This window comes from Cryptomeria japonica, chromosome 4, assembly GCF_030272615.1.
Source record: "Cryptomeria japonica chromosome 4, Sugi_1.0, whole genome shotgun sequence".
NCBI classification, from domain to species: Eukaryota; Viridiplantae; Streptophyta; class Pinopsida; order Cupressales; family Cupressaceae; genus Cryptomeria; species Cryptomeria japonica.
In genome coordinates this window covers 251,647,030-251,672,867 of record NC_081408.1, presented here as the reverse complement: position 1 = coordinate 251,672,867, position 25,838 = coordinate 251,647,030, and the positions used below count along the sequence as shown (strand labels likewise).

General features: G+C 38.7%; 1 protein-coding gene across 4 annotated transcripts in view; it reads right to left on the bottom strand.

Annotated features, from left to right (window-relative positions):
• Window positions 1-9,795: 9,795 nt before the first annotated feature.
• Window positions 9,796-25,838, bottom strand: part of LOC131065544 (uncharacterized) — an 82,112-nt gene continuing 66,069 nt past the window's right edge. For 3 of the 4 annotated variants that reach the window (XM_059219777.1, XM_058000077.2, XM_058000076.2), the window contains one exon: window positions 9,796-10,487. In XM_059219777.1, the coding sequence (XP_059075760.1) occupies window positions 10,272-10,487 (216 nt within the window). In that variant the 3' untranslated portion in view covers window positions 9,796-10,271. The remainder of the gene's footprint in view (window positions 10,488-25,838) is intronic. The other variant, XM_058000074.2, reaches the window with a different exon arrangement.

The following is a 25,838-nucleotide window of genomic DNA, read 5'->3' as shown; positions in this document are numbered from 1 at the left end:
CTTCTTCAGCTTCTACCTCAGAGTTGGCTGAGGTGGTGAGTTTAGCTTTCTTTTTCTCACTTTCCTTTTCTAAAACTAACTTCCTTTTCACCGAAGGAGTGTCTACCACTGTTTTCTTACCACCTTCAGGTTGACCGAGTGAGCAATCTTCTTTCTTCTTTTCTTGTTCTAGTTCCTTGGTCTCCCCTAGACAAGTATCGGTTGTTTCTGTTTCCTTCCTTTCTATTTTCTTTTCTTCTTCCTTCTCCTCTGTTTCCTTCTTCTCTGCTTCATCAACAGATGGTATTGATGAATCTATCACCTTTGGATTTTCTCCCTCTGCACCTTTTTCTGGCAAATGAGGTTTGTTGCCAATAGGATGTGCTGCGGGAATATTTATTGTCACAGGATTCCTTTGAGGTCCTTCCTCATAAGGGATGTCCTCAATTGTAACTTCATCTTCTCTGGGATGCTTAGTTTGATCGGTTCCCTTTGCCGGTGTATCATCAATATCAATAGTTTCAGCAATTGATTTTTGTTCAATCGGTGACTCTGCATCCTTTGTCAGATTAGGAATATCTGGCACAACATCACCTATGATATCTTCGACAGTAAATACATCAAACTCATCGGTGGTGTCCTTGTCTTTTCCTTTGCTCTTTTCTTGAGCAGCTATATCTTGTTCTTGTTTTACTTCTTTTTCTATTTCCTCCTCAACTTCCTTTTGCTAGCTCAAAATTGTTTTCCACATGTCAACGCCCTCATCATGCACACCTTGAATATCTCTGATGGCCACTTTCCCTGTTTTGTTCCTTATTTTGAAATGTATTTTTTTCGGCCACATAGATGCTTGATTATAATCTAAGTCATGGTGCACTTCCATGAGTGCTTTTATTCTGTGTTCCTTCTCAATTGCTAAGGCAGTTTTCCATCTCCCTTCAATGAGATTTTGTAGATCTGATGGAATAATTCCATGTAGTTCACTGGGAGTTCTGCAGAATTTATGTAAGTTCCAAATAAGTGCATCTTCAATTTTTCTTTTGTCTTCCTCGTTGCAGAGGGGATACTTTCTCCCAACACCAGCTAAACCTCCATACTCTTTGATCCCATGGACCAATTCATCAACAATTGGAGCTACATTCCTACCACTTTTTTTGACTTCTTTTACTATCACATTAGATTGGGTGTCAAAGTTATCACCCTACTTTTCATCCTTCTTGGGCTTCTTTCTAGCCTTTGTGTCAACTGTCCTTTCATTCTTTTTCTGCCTTGCATATGTGACTCCTGTCGGTCCACCTTTACCTTGGGAAGATGTAGGAGTATCTGGGTCCTTTTCTTTCATGTATGTTGCCGGTTTGTTAGATGCAACACCCTTGGATCTTGTCTTGGACATTTTCTTCTTTTCTTTTGTTTGTTCTTCATCTTTGCTTGATTTAGCCTGTGTTTGTTCACTTGTATCGATGGAAGCAATGGCACCAAATCCTTCACCTCCATATTTCTTGTCTAAGGTGTCAATCATTTTCCTAACTTTCTTTTGAATGATAGGCTCCTTGAGTTTCCTCTAAATTTTGGAGCTTGCCTCCTCATAAGTTCAAAATCTCTTTGTTTTTTTGTCTATCGGTTTAGACAATAACATGTTTGCATATACTTTGGCAGTGTCTGCCCCAATCTCATAACCCATAGCGGGTACCCAGAAAGTTCTGGGTTGAACCACTTGAATAATGCAATAGTCAGTATCAACAAGAAAGCAAATGGTGTCCTTGTACTTTTGAACTATACTGGTTGGGATTCTCTCTCTTTGATGCATTCTAGTTTGGAATTCTTTAAAATAACCCCACATTGTTTCTCCAAACTTATCACCTAAGTCTCTAATCATTTCACCTATCTGAACGGTGATAGGTTTATCTACAGACCACATTACATTGCCTTTACCGAGAAAGAAATTTTGCACATAGAAGAAGATACATACCAGTATTGAACCATACTTGAATGATTTCTTCTTGTCCTTAATTTGGTCCATGCTCACCAGGAATTGACTTCTTATCATCTCACAAATGTCGTATGTTGCATCCTCTTTGATGCTTCGGTAAGCTGCATGGATAGCACCGCTCGGCACACTGTTCATGCGGCTTGATTGATACACCCTATAAGCTATCACTACAGAAGCAAACCTCACTAATGCGTCCTCAATGTGAATGATTGTCATTGCTCTCTTGTCAATTTGGGATTGAGTCAACCGAGTGACTTCACCGAATGATATTTTCCTTAGGGTTAGTGCTTCGCTTGTTTCGCTGAACCCTGTTACTCTTTGGATCACATCCTTTGTGATTTTGATTGGTGCTTCAGCTTCCAACCATAGAAATTGGTCATGCACTCTACTTAGCACATACTCGATCCAATTGGCATGGAATTGATTAGGAATATCAACAACATACAACAAACCCTTGGTCTTCAAATGCATATGTTCTGCCTTCAACAGACCATTGTCGCAAAACCCTTTGAATTCATCTTGAATGTATTTGTCTCCAAGTTCTTCAAGCTTGCAGTGGATGAAAGAATGGATATCTTCAACTAGTAACAGCGGAGGGCACAGATGATAGGGCACCAGTCATATCAATCTCTCCAGCCTTCATAGGATGCAGCTTGAACTCGGGTTGTGGTTCCTTAACTACCTCAATCAACACAGGAGTCGACACGGAAGCTGCCATGATGAATTTGAACAGAATTCACAGATTGACTTCTTCTACCGTTTTTGCTAGGGCTTCCGATCACTAAAACTTCACCGCTTGATCTCCAAACTCACTTTGCATGTAATGCACTTAACAGATTTAAAAAGCATTCGATTGCACTAGGAGCTCACGAATGCACAAATGGAAGCAAAGTAGACAAAATGAGCTTTCATTTCCTTATTTATTTGTTAAGTTGTTCGGTGCATTTTTACAACGGTTAAGTTGTACGACCTCAAATGGTAATAACTTATAGTTTACCAGTGTCATTTCCTTACCGGTAACAATACAACCTTTAACACCTATACTCTTAACAATTCACCGATGAAGAATTACAAACAATATGCCAACTTTTTCTGCATCTAAGTAATGCAAATAAGAGTTACCTCACTTTGGTTTCCGGGAATCAGCCATGATTTTTCAATAAGTGCTCCCCCTGAGCATCGGTATGCTTAGTTTCAAGAGGAACTATCATCACCGGTGGATGATGACTTAGTTTCAGACTACTTCCCTCCTCCTTTGCTTTCTTCCTTCTTAGTCCACGTCTTTTTCATTTCATTCTTCACCTCTTCAACTATCTTCTTTCCTTTTAAATCATTTGGCCCTTTCTTCTTGCCAAATTGGTTCCTGTCTTCAGACCGGTTATAGGATCGGTTCCTAAAATCTCTGGCTAAATGACTGATCTTCTGGCAATTGAAACATGCCATACCAGTTGTCTTCCATGGTCCTGCATTGTTTCTCTGACCCATTCTCATCCTGCAATTCGCTGCTACATGACCAAAATTACCACAAGTAGAACATGTGGCATTGAGTTGATTACTCTTTCTATTAGGGCTAACCGGTTTGGTTGGAGATCTTGATGCATTTGTCTTGAACATGCATTCTTCAGCTTTGTGTCCATATTTATTGCATGTAAAGCAATATCCATTAAAACTACTTCTACTAAACATGCTACTTGATCGAGATCTACACTCACAAGCAGTGTGTCCATACTTGTGATAGTTATAGCAATAACCATCAAAGGTGAATGACTTCTTGTGACTGACTGGTCGATTTCTACAGACATCAGACTTATGACCCGGTTTACCACAATAATTGCAAGAAGATTTAGAAAACTCCATAACTTTCATTTCTGATTTGTTCCTTTTATCATCCTTCATCCTCTTGGGATTAGATGATTCTCCAGTTTCCATTGGACCTGTACCGGAGTAACCAAGACCAGTTGTCTCCTTTGTTCTCCTTTGAGCTTTTAATTGTTCATCTATCTTCTCAAAGCTTTCATTAAATTTTCTCAGCTTTTCATTTCTCTCATTTGCAGCTTTCAACTCACTTTTGAGTTGTTCAATGTCCTTCATCATCTTCTCCTTTTCCTCTACTTTGTCATGCATATGCTCATGCATGACTTCATTCTCTTGAGTGAGAATTCGGATTTCTTCATCCTTTTCAATGATGATTGCATCATTCTCTCTTAGGGCTTTTCAGCAAGCCTTTTGGCTCTTTTAGCTTTTGACAGTGCTTCTTCTGCATTTCTCTTTCTTTCCTCTACTATCCTATTGGCTTCTAGTATTTCAGTCATTCTCAAGGCCTAACTTTCATGCTCTCTTTTTAGATCTGTGATTTCTTCAATCAGCTTCTTGTTCTTTCCCAACAGATCTGAGACTGCCTCTTTTGCTTCTTCAGATCCACTCTGTTCAGAGAGTTGATCTATGATATCCCGACTCTCATTAAGTTGTAGAGCGAGTTCCTTTCTTTTAGCAAGTGATTTTTTCAGTCTATCCTTCAGTTGAGCAATCATCTCATTAGCTTCATCAAGCTGCTTCTGATACCGGTATTCCTCCATGATCTTTTCCTCAAGTTGTTAAACTTTTCTTCAAAGAACCTTGCTCTGATACCAATTGTTAGTATTAACCGGTGACTGAGAGGGGGGAGGGGGTTGAATCAGTCAAACACAGTTTAGAAACAATTCAAAATTTCAAATTGACCGGTCTGCAACTACCTTTTCAATTAACTTAAAACATTGCATTAATCATGGAAGCAAAAGCATAAAAGGAAAGAGATTTGCATGCACAAATAAACATGACATAACAATAGCAATTATATGTGGAAACCCTCGCTTAGAGGGAGAAAACCACGGTGGGGATAACCCACAATCTCTTTTACTTCAGTGAAAAAGAGTGCCCAGTTAAGAGCTTACAATCCTGTTCCTTCTGAGAACATCACCCTGTTAAAGATAACTGGTATCCTGTTAAGAATACCTTAGAATCTGTTAGGATTCACCTTGCAAAAGGATTTTACACTTTCATTATGGAGTGACCCTGTTAGGGGGTTTTACAAACGGAACCAGTTAAGGCTCACCCTGTTAAGGGATTTATCTGCTGCAATTATTAGAGAGCAACAAATAATTGATCTGATGATGACACTTTTCTATCAAATAGATCCGCTTTGTATCTGCTTCAATCTCTGCTTAGTGAAGACTTCACCGATTCATAAGGAACTCTTCTGCACTTAGCTCATTCTTCACCTTTCTCTGATTTCCAATTTCAATTTGCTATCAACTCCAACTCCCTGGAAAATCAAGATGAAAAACATGTATATAGTTGTCTTCAATCTTGGTGCGGACTTTTGCTTCAAAATTCGAACTCAAAAATCATTCTATTTTCAATACCAATACTTCTATAGAATCACCAAGGTGGACTTTTCATCTCTCCAATCATAGGGCAGAGTTTTGGTCTATCATTACCAAGGCGGACTTTGGAATCTCCTTGGGCGGACTTTTATGACTTCACCATCTTCACTATCAAGTTTGGGCGGACTTTGGAGCTCTCACAAGACATGGCGGAGTTTTAGAAGACCTCCTCAAGGCGGACTTTTGATGCATCTCTTAGGGCAGACTTTGGAGTGACCTCAACACATGGCAGACTTTTGAAGGTGTCTTCCTTGGGCGGACTTTGATGCCCCTTAAGCATGGCAGAGTTTTGGAAGGTTGGCCATCAACATAGGGCGGAGTTTGAGGCTTCTCTATGCAGGGCGGACTTCTATGACATCTCCACCATAGGGCGGACTTTGGAGAGATGTAATGTCCCCTACTAGTTAGAGATCACTTTCCTGCAAAACAAACTGTTAGAATGCAACAAAATATATATTACTAATCTAATTTGCAATTAAACTTCAATTACTTAATTAAAACTAATCTCAATTCTTAGGTTAAAAAAAGGATACGAATGAAGTATTGGGATATGTCCTTAGGCGGTTGTAATGCCTGCCTTCTTGGAACCCATCATGGTTCCAAGCCTTACCAGGGAAATCGATGGATAATTCGATTCCCGTCTTGGATGTAGCATCTTACATCCAAGCCTACCAAGGAAGATCGTCATATATGATCAATTCCTTGCCTTGGATGATACATCTTATCATCCAAGTCTACCAGAGAGGACCGGCAAGATCCGTCTCTTCTTGGGTGAGCTTTCGACACCCAAGCCTTTAACATATATGCATATGAGTACTCGGTATATACTGCCTACCAGGGATTATCATAATCCCTGAATTAGGCTAAGGGAATTTTCTCCCAATAGCCTCCATCACATAGCCAAATTCATATAACATTTTATATTTCATTATCATTTTTAATCCATAATTTATGCCTGCCTCTACATATTTCTTAATTACTATTATTGATCCTATATACATACAAATATCCTACATACATACATATATATATTGCTACATATACATGAAATAATATTATTATAAAACTATAACTCTGTCAAAGAGACAAATCCATTATAAACATGTGTGTGTGTGTGTGGCACACACATCCACACACATATTTTATTGTGGCGTGAAACTTAACCACTTACCTTTCTCGCAGACTGTTGGCACAGCTTCCTGTACCTTCCGTTTTCCCTTATTCCCCCCCGTGCCTTATGAAGTTCTCTATATGACCTTTATATCTTGCTTTTAACTTTGAAAGGCATACCTTTTCACAAGCGATACACTTGTACGTTAATCATACGATTCACACTTCTTGCTGCCTTTTAACAATTTGACTTAATAGACCTTAAATAGTTGTGGCGACTACTAAGAGATTTGATCAACCAAACATTAGTTATGTTTTAAATATAACACCAATAATAATCGTCATTTCTCTTTAACATGATTGTTGCTATCCTTTTGTACTTTCATAGCTGCTCCTTAGTCAATACCAATACTTCTACAAATTATATTAATACTTATTTGCTGAATAGTTTAGAATACCCATGTGATTTCCTCTTTATGGTCGTTGATGTTTTTAATGTTTTATATCATCATAAGATGATAGGTTGATGACCCACGATAGTCTTTGGTCCAACTCTGCCGATGGGATTACGTGGAACTATATCATCGTATGTGATTCTATTTTCTCCATTTCTTTTGAAGATATCGACCTTGGTCTTTCTTCCGTACTATCATTCCTCGATTAATGTTCTTCAATTGGTTTATTTATTCTTTACGGTGTATCTTCCATCCTCCATGATAATACAAGGCTCCATGTCTCAGCAATGCTACATATTAGTATCGTAATAATTGGTTGACTATCAAATTGATAGAGATAGCCTTTGGAAGGATGCATATAAGAGAATGATTGTGATATCTTATTCACCTATTTGGTCAATATTAAACTTGTACGTCTATTCTCATGGATTGGCTATTAGCATGTATTGTTGTCCATATTTACTTGTGTCTTCCTATCTATAATCTTTATTAACCATAGAGTCATCTTTAATGAGACTATCGTAATTGTTTCCTTCTTCATATGTCTTTGTATGAGTTCCTTGATGCCTTATATTATATATAAAGGAGTTTTCCTTTAGTTGTTCGGTTCTAGAGTTCTAGCATCTAGATAGGACGTCGCACTTGTTTATGGTTAAGAATAAATTATGATTATAATTTATAATATATAAATTATGTTTATAATATAATATTAATTTATTTTTATTTGAATATTTCGAGAATATTATTAGTAGGAAATATAAATATTAATTTAAATAATAAATTAAATTTCAAATAATCATTCGTTGGTAATTATATTAATTAATATATATGCGACGATCGAGGAGGGGACGTGACAAGAGACAACCTCTAAGGCGGAGTTTTGGGATGCCTTAAGAGGCTTGCACACCATCATGGAATGACTTTTAACATCCCTCCAACAAGGATGGTGGAGTTTAGAGATCACTCCTAGGGCGGACTTTGGAGGCATCTCTCCATGGCATCATCATACCTTGGCTAGGCGGACTTTTGAAACCATCTCCAAGGGCAGACTTTTGGCCTATCACCAAGGATGGCGGACTTTGGAAGGCATCAAAGAGGGCGGACTTTCATGAGACATCAAGGAGGGCGGAGTTTTGTGCTCCCTCTTCAAGGCGGACTTTTGAAGGTGTCTTCCTTGGGCAGACTTTTGGTCTATCACCAAGGATGGCGAACTTTGGAAGGCATCAAAGAGGGCGGACTATATATGAAATATAACATTTAAGTATAAGATACTTTAAGTTATATTTCATATATATTGTCAGGATGTTTGAGAGTGGTTTCAGATCTCTAGGACTTATAATGCAAAATCTAGTTTTTGGAGGATTCTCCAATTTTCCAGACAATCAAATTTCAGGATCAGGATGACATTCCAGATTTAGATGATTTTTTGAGCTGATTATCCTTTGAATGTGCCATGACCCCCTAAAATATAGGAACTTAGCTTTTTGGGTCAAAACTTGAAAATTTTGGATCACGGTCGAAGCAGGGCAGTGGTATCAATGCAAACCCTAGGTCCCCATTCCGAAAAAAGCAAAAACCAAACATCCCTAAAAAATAGGGAAAACTTTCTAAAAATAGCCATACCGGGGATTGGGCTAAAAATGCCAAAAACGAAACTTCCTAAAAAATAGGAAAAAGCAAAAAAAGAAACTTTCTAAAAATAGAAAGTCATTCAAATTCGTCCAAATCAATTGCGATTTTTGTCCTTTGGCCTTTCTAGGCACTTTGATGGTATCCAAACTCTGTTATCACTTGGCTTGCAAAAACTGACTTTCAATCTCTAGGACTTGAACCGTTCAAAACTGAGCAAGGCTTGGCAAAACTGAGGCGGAAGGCCACGAGACACTAACAAAACCCTAGAAAGCAGGAAAAGAGAGAGTCCCCATTTGCAATGGGGCGATGTGTGAAAAAGGTCACAACAAGTCGGTATTGCCATCAATGACAACTTCTAAGTACCTCAAACTTCATGCCCACCATGATGCCAACATATGGTTGCTCTTTTAGGGACCTGATTTATTATACTTTCCAGTTTGCAATTTGAATCATAGTGTTTTGAGACCAGCAAGGACAAAAAGCCTCGAAGGCAATTTTGAGGTTTGGACAGAAACCCTTTCCTCACACTCAGTCATTCCAGTAGTTGTTACAGTAATCTGACCAGAGGCAATAATTGGATATTTTCAGGATTTGAAGCTGGTTACATCAATTTTCATCCAGGTGCCATTGGAGAGAGGTCACTTTCAACCAGCTCAAGGCTGATTTCCAAGAATTTCGCCCAGATCTGGAGGCTGTCCACCATCATTTGCTGCAGACTGCTAGAGTTGATTTGTTCCAATCTAAAGAACACCTGGATCACTCTGTTTCATCTGCCATTTAACATCAGAGACTTCTGCAAACCACCCACCATTGAGGAAGGTCACTGCTGGTCACCTGGCTGTCACAAGCCCCCACTATACATTGCTACTGCAGACACTTGGGAGATCGACAAGATCTGACCTTAATCACCCAGATAGATCAGGATAGCCAGATCTAAGAGCAAAACAGCAAACAGGTCATATTAGATGATAAATTCCTATCTACCTCACAAAGTTCTCTTCTAAGTTCTGGTGAATTTCACCTGATTGTAAGCCAGAATAAGATTACAAGACTTGCTGTCTAAGGCTTTGAGAAATAAATGATGTTATTAATTTTCCACTGGTTCAAAAATATGATTACAAGCAGTACTGTTATTATTTCATTTCCAGCTGTAAACCCTAGCACAGTGCTCTTAATTGCTTCATTCCAGCTATAAATTAATGCAATCAGAAGTAAACCCTAGCAGTGATCATTTTATTAGTCCATTAACAATCTACAGGACATATATACAAGTAACCAAAGACAGAAATTTAACTGGGGGCATCACACACCCAAGTGATTTAGCATTTTTCAACAATTCTATGTTAATCATACATGTCTTGTTGCAACTGTCAACTTACAAACTGACTTTGTTTTCAGATTTGTAACATCAAAATCTGTTGGTCAAGTACTTTTTACCAATTCATCTCCTCATATTCCTCAACTTGTGGATGGTTTAGATTAAATTTTCTATCATTCAACAAGGTTCCGCACACAATCTAATGACCAATAAGTGGTAAGAGAAATCTACATGTCGAATCTCCACTTAGTTGCTTCTAATCCTGAAATTCAAGATGGAAAGAATTTTACCATTAGAGGCATCCAATATATGTAGAGGTTATTTATACCTGAAACACTCATTACCACTAAAGCTATATGATGAATTCAAGCAGAGCACTCTGGATGGGATGGAAACAGCTTCATCAGAAAATCTGCCAAAGACCAAATGCAAAAAATTCCAAGAACTTGTATAACATCAAGCAGTGTTTGCAATGATCTATTTACTGCCATTGTCTGCGCTGCAACCTCTGAACCTTTAATCGAAAATATCAAGGATGTTACTAGTTGGGCAGCTCTATTCAATTGATGAAGTCTGTAAACCTACAAGAACATTGAACAGAAACTAAATAAGAAAATAATCTTCCAAAATTTCATGTATTAAAAATAATCATCTAAGATGCTACAAATATAGCTATAGTTATTTATTTATGATAATAATGGCATCTTATTTCCAACTGTCCAACTATTCATTCTTTGTGTCTTAGAATTGAAACAGTTCTTGCAAATGAACAGATGAAAGGTTTGCAGCTGCATCTTAACATATAAAGTCATACGTAGTAATTTATTATCTATAACAACTAATAAACAAAAAAGATATCTACGAATCTAAATATTACATTTATTAAACTCTTGGAAGACAAATTAATGCTGGAACTTGGAACGTATAAATACAGAACTGCCATGGCTTCTATCTCAGCACTGAATCAAATATGATGGTATGCATGAACAACTTCACCCAAAATTCAAACTAAATAATAATTGTGGTCTACCATCTTTTGAAGTGTAATTTCCATCGACAAATCAAATAGGCAAAGTGCAGGCTAATGTGTGAACCTAGCAACAAAGAAATATAGAGTGAGTGTTTATTCTCCGACAACATGGCATCAACGTCCAAAGGATTGTACTCTTGCATTTTAAATTTTGATTATAGATATCCCAATGTTGTGTCTCCTGTCCATCTGCATCATGGAATAAGGTGCTACTACAGTCTAAAAGCTGGATCTTAAAGCAAGTTCTTATATACAAAATTTTAAACATATCCTACAAGATTACAAGCTCTGATCTGTCTATATTTCTTCTAAAAGGGACCAATTAAGTTGGTAGAAAACTTCCAAACGGTTTCAGACTACTATTCTGTTGGACATTTTATCCTTGTAAATATTTAAAGATGTTCGATTGTTGTTATTTATTAGAATGTTTTCATTTTGTCCTTATTTCCTAATAGCATCTACAGCTATGTTTTTTTCTCACAGGAAAGATAACTCTTGCTGAAAGAGTGAATAGTACTACCATTGCTTTGTTTGTCATTTCTTCTATTCAAATGCCAATGGCATGTGGAATTCCCAGAAAATGGTAAAGCCATGGAATAGGATTCAACCACTATGCCTGCAGATTTATTCTAATGGGGCGGTTGGGTGTGGCCTGCCTATGGACAGTATGGCTTCCCGGTAGTCCGAACTAACGGTACTAACGGTGGAGGGAAGGAGGTTGGCATTTGACCTTCTAAGAACTGAGATTAATGATCCAACGATGAATCAATCACTTATATAGAGGTCAGTGGTGACGTTTCATTTTCTCTAGCTTCATTCAAATTCAATACCTATTCATAGGGTGGCATATTATTTGGAATTTTCTACTTGATTGCTTAAGAGAAAGCCTCAACAAGTATATCTGAATTTCTGTAGCTACAAGTTCACGATGTTGGGTTTTAAGACATCTATAAAGTTAATATTTTAATATTCTCAAACTATATTTAGTAATCTAGTTACCACATTACAGATTGTATACTATAAACTTTGACTCTGCTTGCATACCCAAAGCTCTTTTATGTTGTCTAGTGTTCCATGGGAATGCATACCACCCAAAATCCCTACGTTTCTGGGATAAGAACGTCCCCCTGCCGCCCTACTACCAAGTCTTCCACCCCTGGAATGTCTCCCTCTTAGAGAGGATGTTGCATCCCCGAGACATCTAGAGACTCCTAGGAGTCTCCAGACAATCTCGGTGACACCCAAGCGTTTCCCAAGGTCAGACAACGTAAAAGTTTTTCTTTTTAATTTTCTTCAAACCTTGTGCCCAAGGCTGAACCATAATGGCCTACGGGCCCCACCTAAAGCCCACAAACTCTATAAAACTACCTCCTATCCTCATTTCAACTCACAAAAACAAATCAACAAGTTGATTGTTGTCACTGTGAGAGTGAGAGCTGCAAGTGCAAGGTGAAAGTGAGAGTCAAGAGGGTTGAGGAGGAGCAAGAAGAGGAGTGACACCAAGTTGACAACTCAAGGGATTAAAACTAGCATTTTTCAAGCAAGAGGTAAGCTTCTATGACTAATTTTTAGATTAATTTAATGATTTATGTTGGTAGAATTCATAAACTTGTCTATATATTATCATTTATGTTGATAGAATCCATAGACATGGCCGTATATTGCCATCAACATTGATAAAATTCATACACCATGTTGCAAATTTCAATTTTAAATTTTAAATTCAATACTTTTAGTTTTGAAATTTTGCAAATGATTCAATGAATCATAATCAAATTTTGATTTTTTTTAATTATATAACAGCAAGCTGTCGTATTTTAATTTTTTAAGTTTTAGCCTTTTAAATGTTCAATTTTTTTAATTTGTCAAATTAAAACTTTTGTTTTTCCTCTGCAGCTGTGCTTCATGCAACTTGAAGTAAGAAAAACAAAACTGAAATCCTTGTTTGAGAAAGATTAAGAACAAAAAAAATCTATTTGTGTATCCTGTACTTCTGTGCTTTGTGCAACTTGAAGGAAGAAAAACAAAAAGGAAAATCTTTGTGCCTTGATCCCTTGTATCATGCATAGCTTGAAATTTAATTTTAAAACTAAAAACTTATAAATTTATATCGTTTATTGCAGTGCCACTATGAGTTCTCATGGCATGAGTGAGGATGAGGTTGAGCCTCAATAGGAAGTTGAAAGTGAAAGCAAAAATGAATCTGATTATGCACCTGATCATGATGAAAGTGTTGAAGCAGAGAGAGATGACTGTGAAACTCAAACCAGTAGTTCCATTGCCAGTGCAAATATTACTTGCCCTTCCACATTACTGGCAAAACATGCTAAGGGTCTCTTTGATCCTAAGTCTCTTCTACGACAATTGGCAATAAAATTAAAGTAAAAACTTGGGGCATATGGGGGCACTAGGTTGTGAAAGTGCCACTTTTGTAACCTTGAATTTTAGGGCACTGTTACTAGAGTTAATGTCCACTTGCTTTATATTTAAAACAAAGGTGTAGAAGAATGTGAGAAAATGACCGAAAGACTAAACTATGTGGCTGAAGACATTGCAGTTGCATTTGTTTGTTTGTCTCTAAGGTCAAGGGTTCTTTAGGAACAAGGTTCTAGTTCTACTGCTTTACAAAGGCCAGCTGCACATATGTCAATTTCTTCTACTTCAGGGCCGGTAGAGGCTAGGGGGAAACACAAGATGGCAAGTGATGCTCCAAACCCACTAGCAGCAAAACTATTCAAGGATGAGACAAATGATACCATTGGCAAATTCTTGTTTGGCAATGGTATTCCATTCCATGTGGCTTGCTCTCCTTATTATAAGGAGGCAGTGGCAAAGATTGCAAGGGCAAGCCCATCATATGTGCCACTAGGGGAGACAAAATTGAGGACCACAATCTTGGATAGGAACTATTCCAAGATAAATATTTTGATGGAGAAAATAAAGGAATGTTGGATCACAAGTGGATGCAACATAGTCTTGGATGGGTGGACAAACATTAGGCATCATCTACTCGTCAATACCATGGTTACATGTACAGAGGGCCCTTATTTTCTTAGGGTTGTTGATTGTTTAGGGCGTAGCAACGAAGCCAATTTTCAATTTCAGGTCCTCAAGGATGCTATTGAAGAAGTTGGTGTTGAATGGTTGAATGGTCCGGAATATTGAGAGGGTGGGTGAATCAGTATTTCCACACTTATAAAACTTTTACTGATATTTTAACCTTGGCAATTAATCCCATCAACATGAATTAACAAATGCAGAATAAATGAAAAACATAATCACAAGATAGACACCAGATTTTATATGTGGAAAACCCAAATGGGAAAAACCACAGAGAGGGTTAACTCTCAACATAATATAACTAGTTATATGGTGTTTACAAAAAGGGTGGCTCATTGCCGAATTACAAATCGGCTTACTGTTGGATGGCTCACTGCCTGATTGCAATTCGATTTACTATCGGAATGCTCACTGCAATAGAAATAAGTGAACTGAGGAAAATTGCATCTCCAAATGCATGAGGTCAATTCCAAGATAAGCTGAAATAACAACTCACAGCAAATCCAGTAAGGGATCTCTCCAAGCTATCCACAACTGCCTACAGCAAGTCTGGTAAGGGATTACTGCAACACTATAGCTACACTCGCACTTTCCACATACACTTTCGCTCTTACATATACATTATACTCCACTATTCACATTGCACACTGCTCGCATAATGCTACTGCTCTCCTTTGTCCACAACTCATACATCCACATACATATATATACTGGTAAGCACATACAGCGAGATAATATGTCGGCCAAACACAATAAGTTTATACAATAAAGCATTGCTCGGATCAACACGCTACCAAAATATGTCTTGATCAAAGCAAAGGGTAACCAAGTCGGCCTTCACAAATCTTCTACATGCTTCCTTCACCCGCTTCAATTGCCTCAATTACCGGAACAAAACAAGGGTCTACCAGATCCATAGATACGGACCCATAGACACAAATTCCAAGCATAACAACTTCCATCTTCAGGATACAAATGCCACATACTCTGGAGCATAGAATTCATAAATCATAATGCAATATAAACATCCGAATAGCAATTCAACAGACACAACTAATACCAAAACTCAATAAAAACCATGATAAGCAAAACACAAGCTTCCGGAGAAGAGGACCTTCCGGAAAATACTCTCGTAAACCATATATGCCTTACTGCTTCATATCCCATACATACCTATCTTCCACTGTTGCTCAACATGCGACATCCGGTCCTAACCGGATCGCCGGGTTTGACATCAATGACAACATTCACACAAATCTAACAGTTGGTCCACAAAATGTGTTCCAAGTAGTGACAAATGTGGCCCATGTGTGCAAAGTTGCAAGGAAGTTACTTGAGGCAGCTTATTGACATATTTGGTGGGCTCCTTGTGTGCATGCCATATATAAAGCACTCAAGGGCAAGGGAAATATTGATTGGATCAAAACAGTTGTTAGTTATGCTAGAGTTGTGCAGATGTTTATCTGCAACCACCACATTTCACATGTACTTTTTAGAACCTCCTTTAAGAAGGAATTCTTGAAACCCGTAGAGTCTCCATTTGCATCATATTTCATTCTCTTGGAGAGGATTCTCAAGTTACATGAGGAATTGCAACTAATGATAATGACAACAAAATGGAATCAATTGCCTAAGTGCAAGATAGAGCAGGGAAAGAGGGTGAAGAATGATGTTTTTTGGGTGATGCAAAATATATTGTCTCCATCATTACTCCAATCTTCCAAATGATTAGATATGGGGATTCCAATGCACCTAGCCTTGGAGAGTTGTATGAGTGCATTATTTCTTTGCTGGACCAAATGAAGGTTAATGTGTGCATTCTACAATGAGCACATTCATCAAAGATGGGAGAAGCTCAACACTCCCTCACACATGGATTCCTATGCATTGATCCCCAAGTGGTACATGCAAAGGCTTGGTATAGTTACACCCGTATAGGATGTTGAGGTGAAGGCCAGGTTCATGAAGGTCATCCAAAAGATGCATGATCCTATAGAGGCCAACCTCATTGATACTAAGTGGACAAAATTTTCCACTCTTAGGGGTTATTTTGAGGAGGCCAAGATGGATAGGGAAACTATGGCACAAGAGGACCCAATTTTGGGGTGGACTATGCATGGCCGACTTCTTTGACTACTTCTCCACCCATTCATTTGCTACCTCAGGTTTCTAATTCTTTTGCTATTGAGAGGAATTGGTCTTACTTATAGCTTCATCCACTCCCTTTAGAGGAATAGGCTTACCTCTAGGAGAGCAAAGAAGCTTGTAGTTGTACATAGTGCCTTGCATCTCATTGATCACAAGACACTTACAAGGAGAGTCTAGCATCGTGGTGGGATGTAGAGCCAAAGAAGCTAGCACAGATTGATGAGGATGCTACACAGACAGGGCTGGTTGGTATTAATTTGGAGAAGCTTGAGCATGTGAAGTCCAACAATTCTAGGGATGAGGAGTTTGAGGATGATCACAAGCCTCACCTCACTCCATTTTGTTATTTGGAATATTTGTCATTTTAATCATCATTATGAAATTTTGAAAATAAAATTAATCAGAGTTTCAGGATTCGTTGAGTACGAGGTAGGACTTGCCCAACTCGCAAATCCTCAGGGCAACCGAGGAGAATCAACAGGACTCTCAAGCTAAGTCTAGTCAAGTCCAACTCCAAGATTCCCAAACCTTAGGCTCAAAATTCCGTATCTTGAGTGCCTAAACATAACAAACATAGGGACTTAAATTTCAAATTTTGAGAGTTTGAGGGTCATATGACGTGTAATGTTTAAATTATGACAAATTAATAATCAAATTAAATTGTTATGTTCTCTAAATGCATTGATTTGTTTATTTTGTGTAGTTATGAGGTTTTTTTTTGCCAAGCCTATGCTAAGTTTTTTTCCAAGTCCCAAGTCCAAGTCAGAATTTTGGGCTGTTGAGTTGGGTCTAGTTGGTGTACATTCTATCATATACCGAACATCAAAATAAAATGCCCAAGGATACTCTATCCTCTCTTGAAAAACCACAACTTATGCTAAGATTGCGAGAAGACTATATGGCAATTCCAAGGTTTCTTTTGGCAGGTCTTGACATGTGGATAAGCTCAATGGGCGTTGTGATATGCTGGTAATACACAGGGGGACTTACGTTTGGCCTATTCAATTCAGAATGAAGATCTATCGTTTGGGTTTGGATAATGGACTTCAAGAAAACTGAAAAGGAGATAAGGTTTAGAAATTCTAATCTATTCCTAGGAATTCAAGAGATGGTATTGACTAGGTGACTTCAATAACACTTAGTTTCGCCACACTTGGGACAACTACGCAAAGTATGTGCAATCTTCTAGGATCGTGCTTATGATTTTCACACTTAGGAATGATACCAACAATTGAACAATATTATTCAAAATAAAAGTTAAGCATCCACATCAAAGCTCAAGCTAACTTTACACATTGAATGAAAATCACCCATCCAACAAAAGTATGAGCAAAAGTTTCACCATCTAAACTATCAAATCCTTCATTCATCTAACAAACATGAAATAAAATCTAAACTATGATAAGGGATACGAACCATGCCAACTCCAAAATAAGAGAGGTAATCATCATCAATTCGAACAATACATTACTAATTACTTTGGCAGTTAAAAGAAACAATTTACTTATCTCAACATGTTTTGCAACATGCTCCCATGATTTACAAATGAGGGGTGAGCTCAATATATAGGCTCCCCAATTACAATTCAATGCCAAGATTGGTTTCCAATTAACGACTGAGATTAAAACAACCTAACCCTAATCAAAGTTACCCAAAATAGGTCAAATATCCGTCGGATGAGAGACAAGTGGCACAAGATGCTATTTTTTAGGATTGTGTTATGACCATTTCACACATCGCCCCATTAGAATGGGGACCCCCTCTTTTTCGCTTTTGTTTTGCCTGTTCTTCTCTTTGCTTTTAGGGTTTTGAGTGAGTGAGTTGTCTGTCTGGGCTAGGGCTAAACCTTAGGGGTTTCTTCTGACGTTATTCAAGCTGCGTCCAGTCAAATTTTGCAAGTTGTTAAGCGTCCTCCCTAGGATTGAGATTGTTGAAATAAGGTAAGCCTGTCAGGGGAGTCAGATAGGTCTCAGGTTAGGTCTAATCAGGGTTTTTGGGGTAAAATCCAAATTTTGTCTAAGTGTTAGCATTTTGAAGGTGAAATTGTGTGTTCTTGCCTAGGTAAATTTTGATCAAATTTTGGAGGTAAGATGATGCCTGAAAAGGATAAAATCACTCTTGTCCCTTGCTGAAGGCCCAGGGCGAAATTCATTCTAAATGCAAATTCCTTGTTTTTGATAGGCTTGCTAACTGGTTCCTGGCCTTGAAAATGACCTAACTCTGCCTTGTGAAGTGATTGGAGATTTTAAATTTTGGATGGATTAGCCAAAAAGGATAAAATCGCTCCTGTCCCTCTCCAAGGGTCCAAGGCGAAAATGTTATTTGAGGCATATTTGTCACTGACTTTTCTATCTTGTTTTGTGCAAGGTCTCCAGGAGAGATGATTGGACGTGACTTGATGCTTTTGAAGATTTTAAAGGCATGAAAATGATGAATTTTGGAGGTTAAGGGAAAAATCGCCCCTGTCCCTTGCCAAGGGTCCAGGGCGAAATCTTGATTTCCCTCATCTTGCAGTGAAAAAAGACCAAGTGTTGAACATGAATGGAAAACAAGTGATTTTCTCCACCCGCCTGAAGGAGTTTTAGCTCGAGATGATGAAGGATTTTGTTTGAATCATCAAAATCGCTCTTGTCCCTCACCAAGGATCCAGGGCGAAAAACTTATTGGAGTCATTCCTGACCTTGTTTGGTCAAATTGAAACATCAAAGGCATGGTGGAGGACAAAATGAACGTGATAAAGCATCCAGACTTGATTAAAGACAATGAAATGATGGAGTTTCGCCTAGAAGGGTAATTTCGCTCCTGTCCCTCTCCAAGGGTCCAGGGCGAAATTCTTTATATACACATTTTTAAACCTTTCTTAGGCTTGAACTCTTATTCATGGCGTGTAACAAGATGAAATCTTCCCTAGCAAAGGCATTTCATGATGAAAGATGAAGCATTTTGGCCTAGAAGGCAAAGTTCGCTCCTGTCCCTCATTGAAGGTCCGGAGCTTGATTTTCAAATTTGCACTGATCTTGCAGGATCAAAGTGATTTTATGATTTGAAGAGATCAAGGAAAGCATGTTTTGTCCGTTGAATATAATTTGATTGGTCCACAAAGGAGGAAATCAACCCAAATGACAAAAGGCGCTCCTATCCCTCACTGAAGGACCATGGCGTTTTTTAAGGATTCTCCCCTTTGTTTGAGATTTTGAGGCAAAACCTGACTTGGATATGAGGGAGAAATGATGTTTTATACCTCAGATGCGATTGGGGGTCTACAAAACAAGGAAATATACCTAGAAGGCAAAAGGCGCTCCTGACCCTCACTGAAGGTCTAGAGCGATTTTCTAAAAAGTGCAATTTTCTTGCAAGGACGAAGCAAGTTTTGTGATTGAAATGAATGGAAGAAGGCGTGTTTAGCCCGTTGAAGATAATTTGGAGGGCTAACAAAGGATGGATAAACTTGAAATTGCAAAATCGCTCCTGTCCCTCTCTGAGGGACCAGGGCGAAAAACCTAATATCCAGCCTTTCTCTCCAAGTTTGGACAAATCTAAGCCAAGGCGCAAGTTTGAAGCAATGTTTAAAATGCCTTGAGGTGGAATTGAGATGCAAGGATTACGAATTTTGATGACAATTTGCAAGTTTGCTCCTGTCCCTCACCAAGGGCCCAGGGCGAAATTTCCAAGTATGCCCATTTACCTTACATTTCAAGATGATATTTTTGTTTCCAAGATTCAAAAGGGAGTGGAGAATGATGTTCTACGCCTTGAGGGTAATTTGAGGATTGAAGTGATCAAGAATTTGTACAAAGGACTCAAAAGCGCTCCTGTCCCTCACTGAAGGTCCAAGGCGATTTTTGCAAAACCAATAACTTCCCTCCAAGATTACGCTAAGGCAAGGTTGTGCAAGGATGGAAAAGGTCTTCTAAAACATGGTGAACAAAGATTTGACTTCAAAACTTGATAATCCTAGGCTAAAATGCAAAACTCGCTCCTGTCCTTCACTGGAGGCCCAGGGCGAAAATCTTTGGAGCACCTATTTTGCCTTGCAAAAACAAACTAAACGTGTATGGAATGGATGAAAGAGATCATCACTTACCCCACATTGAGAGTTGGCAATTAAAAGATGAAGGATTGAGGACAAAAGTAAAGAGGCACTCCTGTCCCTCTCTGAGGGTCCAAGGCGAAAAAGTCCTAAAGGCACTTTCCTCCTAAAAATCAAGTGAAATTAAACTCAAAGCTCCAATTAAAAATGCCATTTAAATGCCTAGATAAAGTCTTGGACAAGAAAAATGAGGAATGCAAGGCTTAAATTGCAAGTTCGCTCCTGACCCTTGCCAAGGGACCAGGGCGAAGTTAGTGGCATTCATTATTTTTTACCATATTTGGGTGTTAATATCCTCCAAATTGCATTAAATGCCAAAATTGCTAAAACTTCGAAATATTTGGAAAAATTAAATTAAATTGGCATTTAATAAAGAACATATTGGCATTTAATAAATTAATTTTGAGCCTCAAAAAATCGAATTTTTATTATAAAGGCATTTAAAATTAATTTTTTATTAAATTAAAATTGAAAATGGAGCGCTTGAGGTCTTTTTTTATTTATTTTACCAAGTCGGCCTCTCCTTTTTGCAATTTTATTTATTTTTTTAGGCCTATTTTTCCAAGTCGGCCTATGGGGAAGCATAGTGGTGAGCGCCCTATATAATAGGGGTGTTTTGGATCAAGTTTAATCAATCATTCACTCATTAGTTCAAGTGCGAATTTTGGAGAGCAAGAAGGAAGTGCGAAATCTGGTCTATTTGGAGCGAATTTATCTCAAGTGTTGGAGGCTAGAAGGAGGTGGAGTTGATTCTTGTGAAGGCTAAAGGAGGCGCATTTTGCTAAAGGGAGAGCTTTGATCTACATTTTGCCTAGCGAATTCACCTATTTTTGCATCATTTCTTAGAATTAGTACTCAATTGGAGGTGTCCAGATGGCGACTCCAAAGGCAGGAGCATCTACTAGTCGTCCAGCTCTCATGAAGGAAGATCAGAGGAATGAAGAATTGGAGACCAGGATCGTGTCCAAGTGGAGCAATATCGGAGATACCAACTTGGGAAACTTCAGTGTGAAGAAGTTTCGAGAGGTCCCCTACATTGGCAAGCCATCACCTGTCGCAAAAAGAATAATTGAAAGTGGCATCATCAAGGCAGCCAGTTTCTCTCCAGCAGTCCAGTGCCATGAGCTGATGATTGAGTGTGCCCGCCATTATGACTCACAATCAAGATCGATCGTATCCAAGGAAGGGAACACTTTGGCTTACCTTTCAGAGGAGGCTATAAGTGAAGCTCTCCATCTTCCAGAGCATAAAGATATGATTTACAAAAGCCTAGAAGGAGCCAGGTCAATGTATGAAGATGATCCCGACAGTTGCTTGAATATCATCAATAAGAATTGGTTACTCAAAAGTCGTCCTCGCCTGAGCAAGATTCCCAACACACCACATAGGATCGATTTCCAGGAGGAGTACAGAGATTTGATAACTTTGCTCAATCGAGTTACAGGGGCTCCTCAAGCCTTCTACTTTGAGAAGTGGATGTTCTACTTCATCCAAGTGATAATCCAAGGAAAAGGAACCATTCATTGGGCTAGAATTATTAGCCATTGCCTGGATGTGCAGTTGAGAAGACTAAAGCCTACCAAGTCATTCCACATGAGCTCATACGTCATATATGCCTTGATCAGGAGTTTCGAATATGCAAGGCTACCTCACAGAGGAGTGATTGGAAGAGGACCCGGAGAAGTGAGAGTTTGTGACTCTTATGTTCATTTGCATCATCCTCCTAGAGGTGACTACAAGTTAGTCAATGACACCGTCACGATGAACATCACTAGGATATTGCAAGGTGGGATTCACAATCGACTATCTCTAGATGCACAAGAGCTTGTGAAGAGGTATGGTGCTTGGTTCATCCAGTTTCAAAAGTTTACATATATCAGAGTTCATGGGTGTCCTTCACCTCCCTACATGTTGCCGAGGTATCCGACAGACAGGATAATACTACTTGAGGTAACTAGGCAGTTGGCAGCTTACGCGAAAGCATTCAGACACAGGCATGGAAATGGAATTCCCGTGCCCATCATATTGGGGAATTCAGTTGAGGTATGTCCTAATGCTCAAGCCTTGGATGATGCAGAGAAGGAACTGGCCTTATATTCATTCACGTTCTTTGCCTCGAGGGAGAATTTCGATCCTCATGGTTATATGGAAGAGACAACTGGCAGGAAGTACAGACACGAATCTCAGGTAGAGGACTTTTGGATGAATCTCTCAAGTGATTTAGAAGTGAAAAGAAAGATGCATTCCAGATTACCTTTAGATTTCATCAAGAAATGCAAAGTTTACAGAGTGGCCGATCAAGCTCAGGATAGTGGCAGACATCTCCAGTCATCCTATGACCGAGAAGACAAAGCAGTGAAGATAGATTGGAGCGAGCCTGAGATTTCAGACTTGAGAGTTTTGATGGCTCCAGTTTTGTCATGTACTCGCAGATGGGTGGATGTACAACATCAGAAGTTAAGAGAGCAGAGCATACCAATGACTTTTACTTTGGAGGAAAGACCAGAAGAAGGAGGAGCAAGCGCAAGTGAAGGCAATTCTCATCCTAGAGGCGCGAAGAGGAAAGAAAGACCTGAGAAAAGGGAACCCTCCAAGAAGAAGCAAGAAGCCAATCGAGATCGCTCATCAGGCACATCTTCCCGACATGAAAAAAGGACAAGTCAAGTTGAAGGACAAGAGAAGACGGTGCCTGAGGTTGATGAATCTATGGAGTCAATGGTACAGAATGATAAACCTGAAAAGGGGCAAGCACCTCAGCATTCATCAAGTCAATCTCCCCAAGTTGATGAGCTACATGAAGAAAAGAATGATGAAGTGACATCTCCTCTCCAAGAAGACGAACCATTGCTTAAGGAAATACAAGTTAGAGAGACAAGATCCGCCATTCCGGATTGGTTGAAGGAAAGACTGACAAGGGTGATTGTAATTGAGGATGAAGAGGATGTGATTGACTTAGAGAGTCTTGTAGGAAATTCTCAAGAAGTAACGGAGAAGAAGAAGGCCACCAAGATGTCCAAGATGATCACAGATGAGGCAGGATCTAGGAAGTTGCAAATAGCTACACCAGTAGTTGACAAGTATGAAGGTGAAATTCTTGCAGAAGAGTATGATGTAGAAACATTTGAGCTTGGTCCACTCACTGCCGAACAGGCACTAGATGAGGCAACCGATTCATTTGAAGCACTTAAAGACAAGCTTAAGGAAGAAATGGAAAAGAATAGAAAGCTTGAGAGAGAGGTCGATGCTTGGAGAGGTTACTTTAACCATCTCAATCAGCCCCTGGGACGTCAGGATCCAGCAGTGTCTCCTGTGCAAGCACTTCCCCTTGAATCGGTTGGCGAGGCAGAAAGAGTCAAGAGCTTGGTTCAGCTTATGAGCTCTTGGATTGACAAATCCCACATAGTAGCCATTGAATTTACAACAAGAATGATGTAGATAATCCACCGAGCTATCCAGGTCCTTGAGATCGTCCACAACCTAATGATAACGATAGCCGCTTTCGCTCACACTAGAGATGTTATCATTCCTGTTCTGCAAGTAATCAGGCAAACATCAAGGAAGATCCTAGCACAAGAAAAGATAATGGATGGAGGAGCTCATAATTTACTTCAGTGGTCAACTCTACTCCAGATGAAAGAGGTTCTTTTCGAGGACATCAGCACCAAATGCAATCAAGTTGAGGGTGTCATACATCCAATTCAGGATAAGGTATTTGAAGTGTTGTGTACCATTCTTGGCAGGAGGATCGAAGTTGAGACAAATGTGGACCTTCAAGAGTTGGAAAAAAGAGTCAAGGTCATCTTTTGCAAAGATGAGAATGTCATCACAGATGAGCAACGAGATCTAATGTTCACTACTATGCTCCTGATTGAGAAGATCAAAGAACTCGAACCTGGATGGGAAACGGCTCTTCTCAGGGCCTTTGATCAGGTTATCCACTTGGAGGAGCGAATGAGGAATCTTCCCGAGATTCCTATTGCTGAGATTGAAGGAATTGTGTCCAGATGCGTTGCATATGCTAAGAAAGAGCATTGGAAGGGGAATAAGGTTCTAGAAGAGAGGTTGTTATAAAATGATGTGGCATCTTAATTATCATTGGTCTATGTTTCCTCGATTTTTGTGCCAATTAAATATTTGGCTATGCATTTAATAATGTACAACTAAAAAGGGAACTTTTTGTAACAAACCCTAATTAGGGTTTAGGTGTCAAAATCTCAGCCGTTGATCTTCTTTTGATCTGGGCCATTCATTGTAATTGAGGATGCTATATATACCCTCACTCATTTTCATTTTGTCATTAGCAATTAGAAATTAGAAGATTAGAGATTAGATATTAAGGAGAGAGAAGAAAGTTATTTTGTAGCAAGATTGAGTATTGAAGAAAGAATTTCAAACAATTGTTGTCTATTTTGGCTTTGAGATCAATAAAATATTGAAGTTATGGTGTTTTATTGCAATTCTTGTGGCTATCTTCATGGTTGTTTACTTTCTTGAATCATTTTCAGTCGGAGTAGTATTTAAGCTTAAAGGACTAAGTGTTGGGCTTGATCTTTGGTGAGATTCACGTTCCAAACCACTAGCTTCTTACTGATTGTAAAGACGCCTTGTGTGGTCAACTGGAGATATTTATATTGCTTGAGCCTTCAATCATTATTGAACTATTGATATGTATCTTTATGGTAGTATCTATAATTCTTGATGATTTGAAAATCACTAATCACCTTAGAAGATCGCATCAATTCCAGTAGAGTTGTAATTCCTTGGCAATACTGAAATTGGTAGAATCTTATCAAGTCTAGCCTACATTGAGTCATTCTTAGGATTAGATTAGAATTCATCTCTTGCAAACCCTATCTTTTGATTTTTTTTGAGAACCTGTTAGCTTTAGGAAAATCCTATTCCTGCATACCAAGAAAACGTAAGGCCGCTTGAAGAAACAGCATTCACAACGACCACTGGTGCTTATCCACACGTAGAGATCCTACAACGAAGAACCTTGGAGTCATCCTGATTGATCCTTTTTCGCAATATCTTCAGCAATCAGAGGCTTTACTCAAGAGAGGATAAGGTACCCTTGGGTATTTTATTTTGTGTTTGATAGTGTACAAAATACACGTCAACAAATTGCACCCCCTTCTTCTGCTGAGAGACAATGTGTTCAATGAACCTGGACATGCTAACCTAGAACAATTGAATATTCTCCTTGAATTCTCCAATTTGTGCCGAAAAATTGCCTAAGTATGGAAATTTGTTTAAAAAGTCTTCTCGCAATCATTTGGAGCTTGTCTTCGACTCTTAAGGAGATGAAATCCTTCAAGAAGTCTGGAATTTCCGCCAAGCCAGAGGACTTTTCTTGATGCCTAGAAACTCTTCCAAGTGCTTGAATTTTGGAGAAGAATTCCCCTGTGCCTTTGCTACAATGAAGGAAATTGGAACTTTTCTATGAAGTATTTCCCATAAAATTTTGGTTGGCCAATATTTTTACCATTTCTATGCTCGGACACATTTTGCCTGTGGCTTTGCCTTCAATTTGTAATGTCCCCATTTTGAAGAAGAATTAATTATTTAATTTAATTAATTAAGTTGTCCAAATTATTGATATAT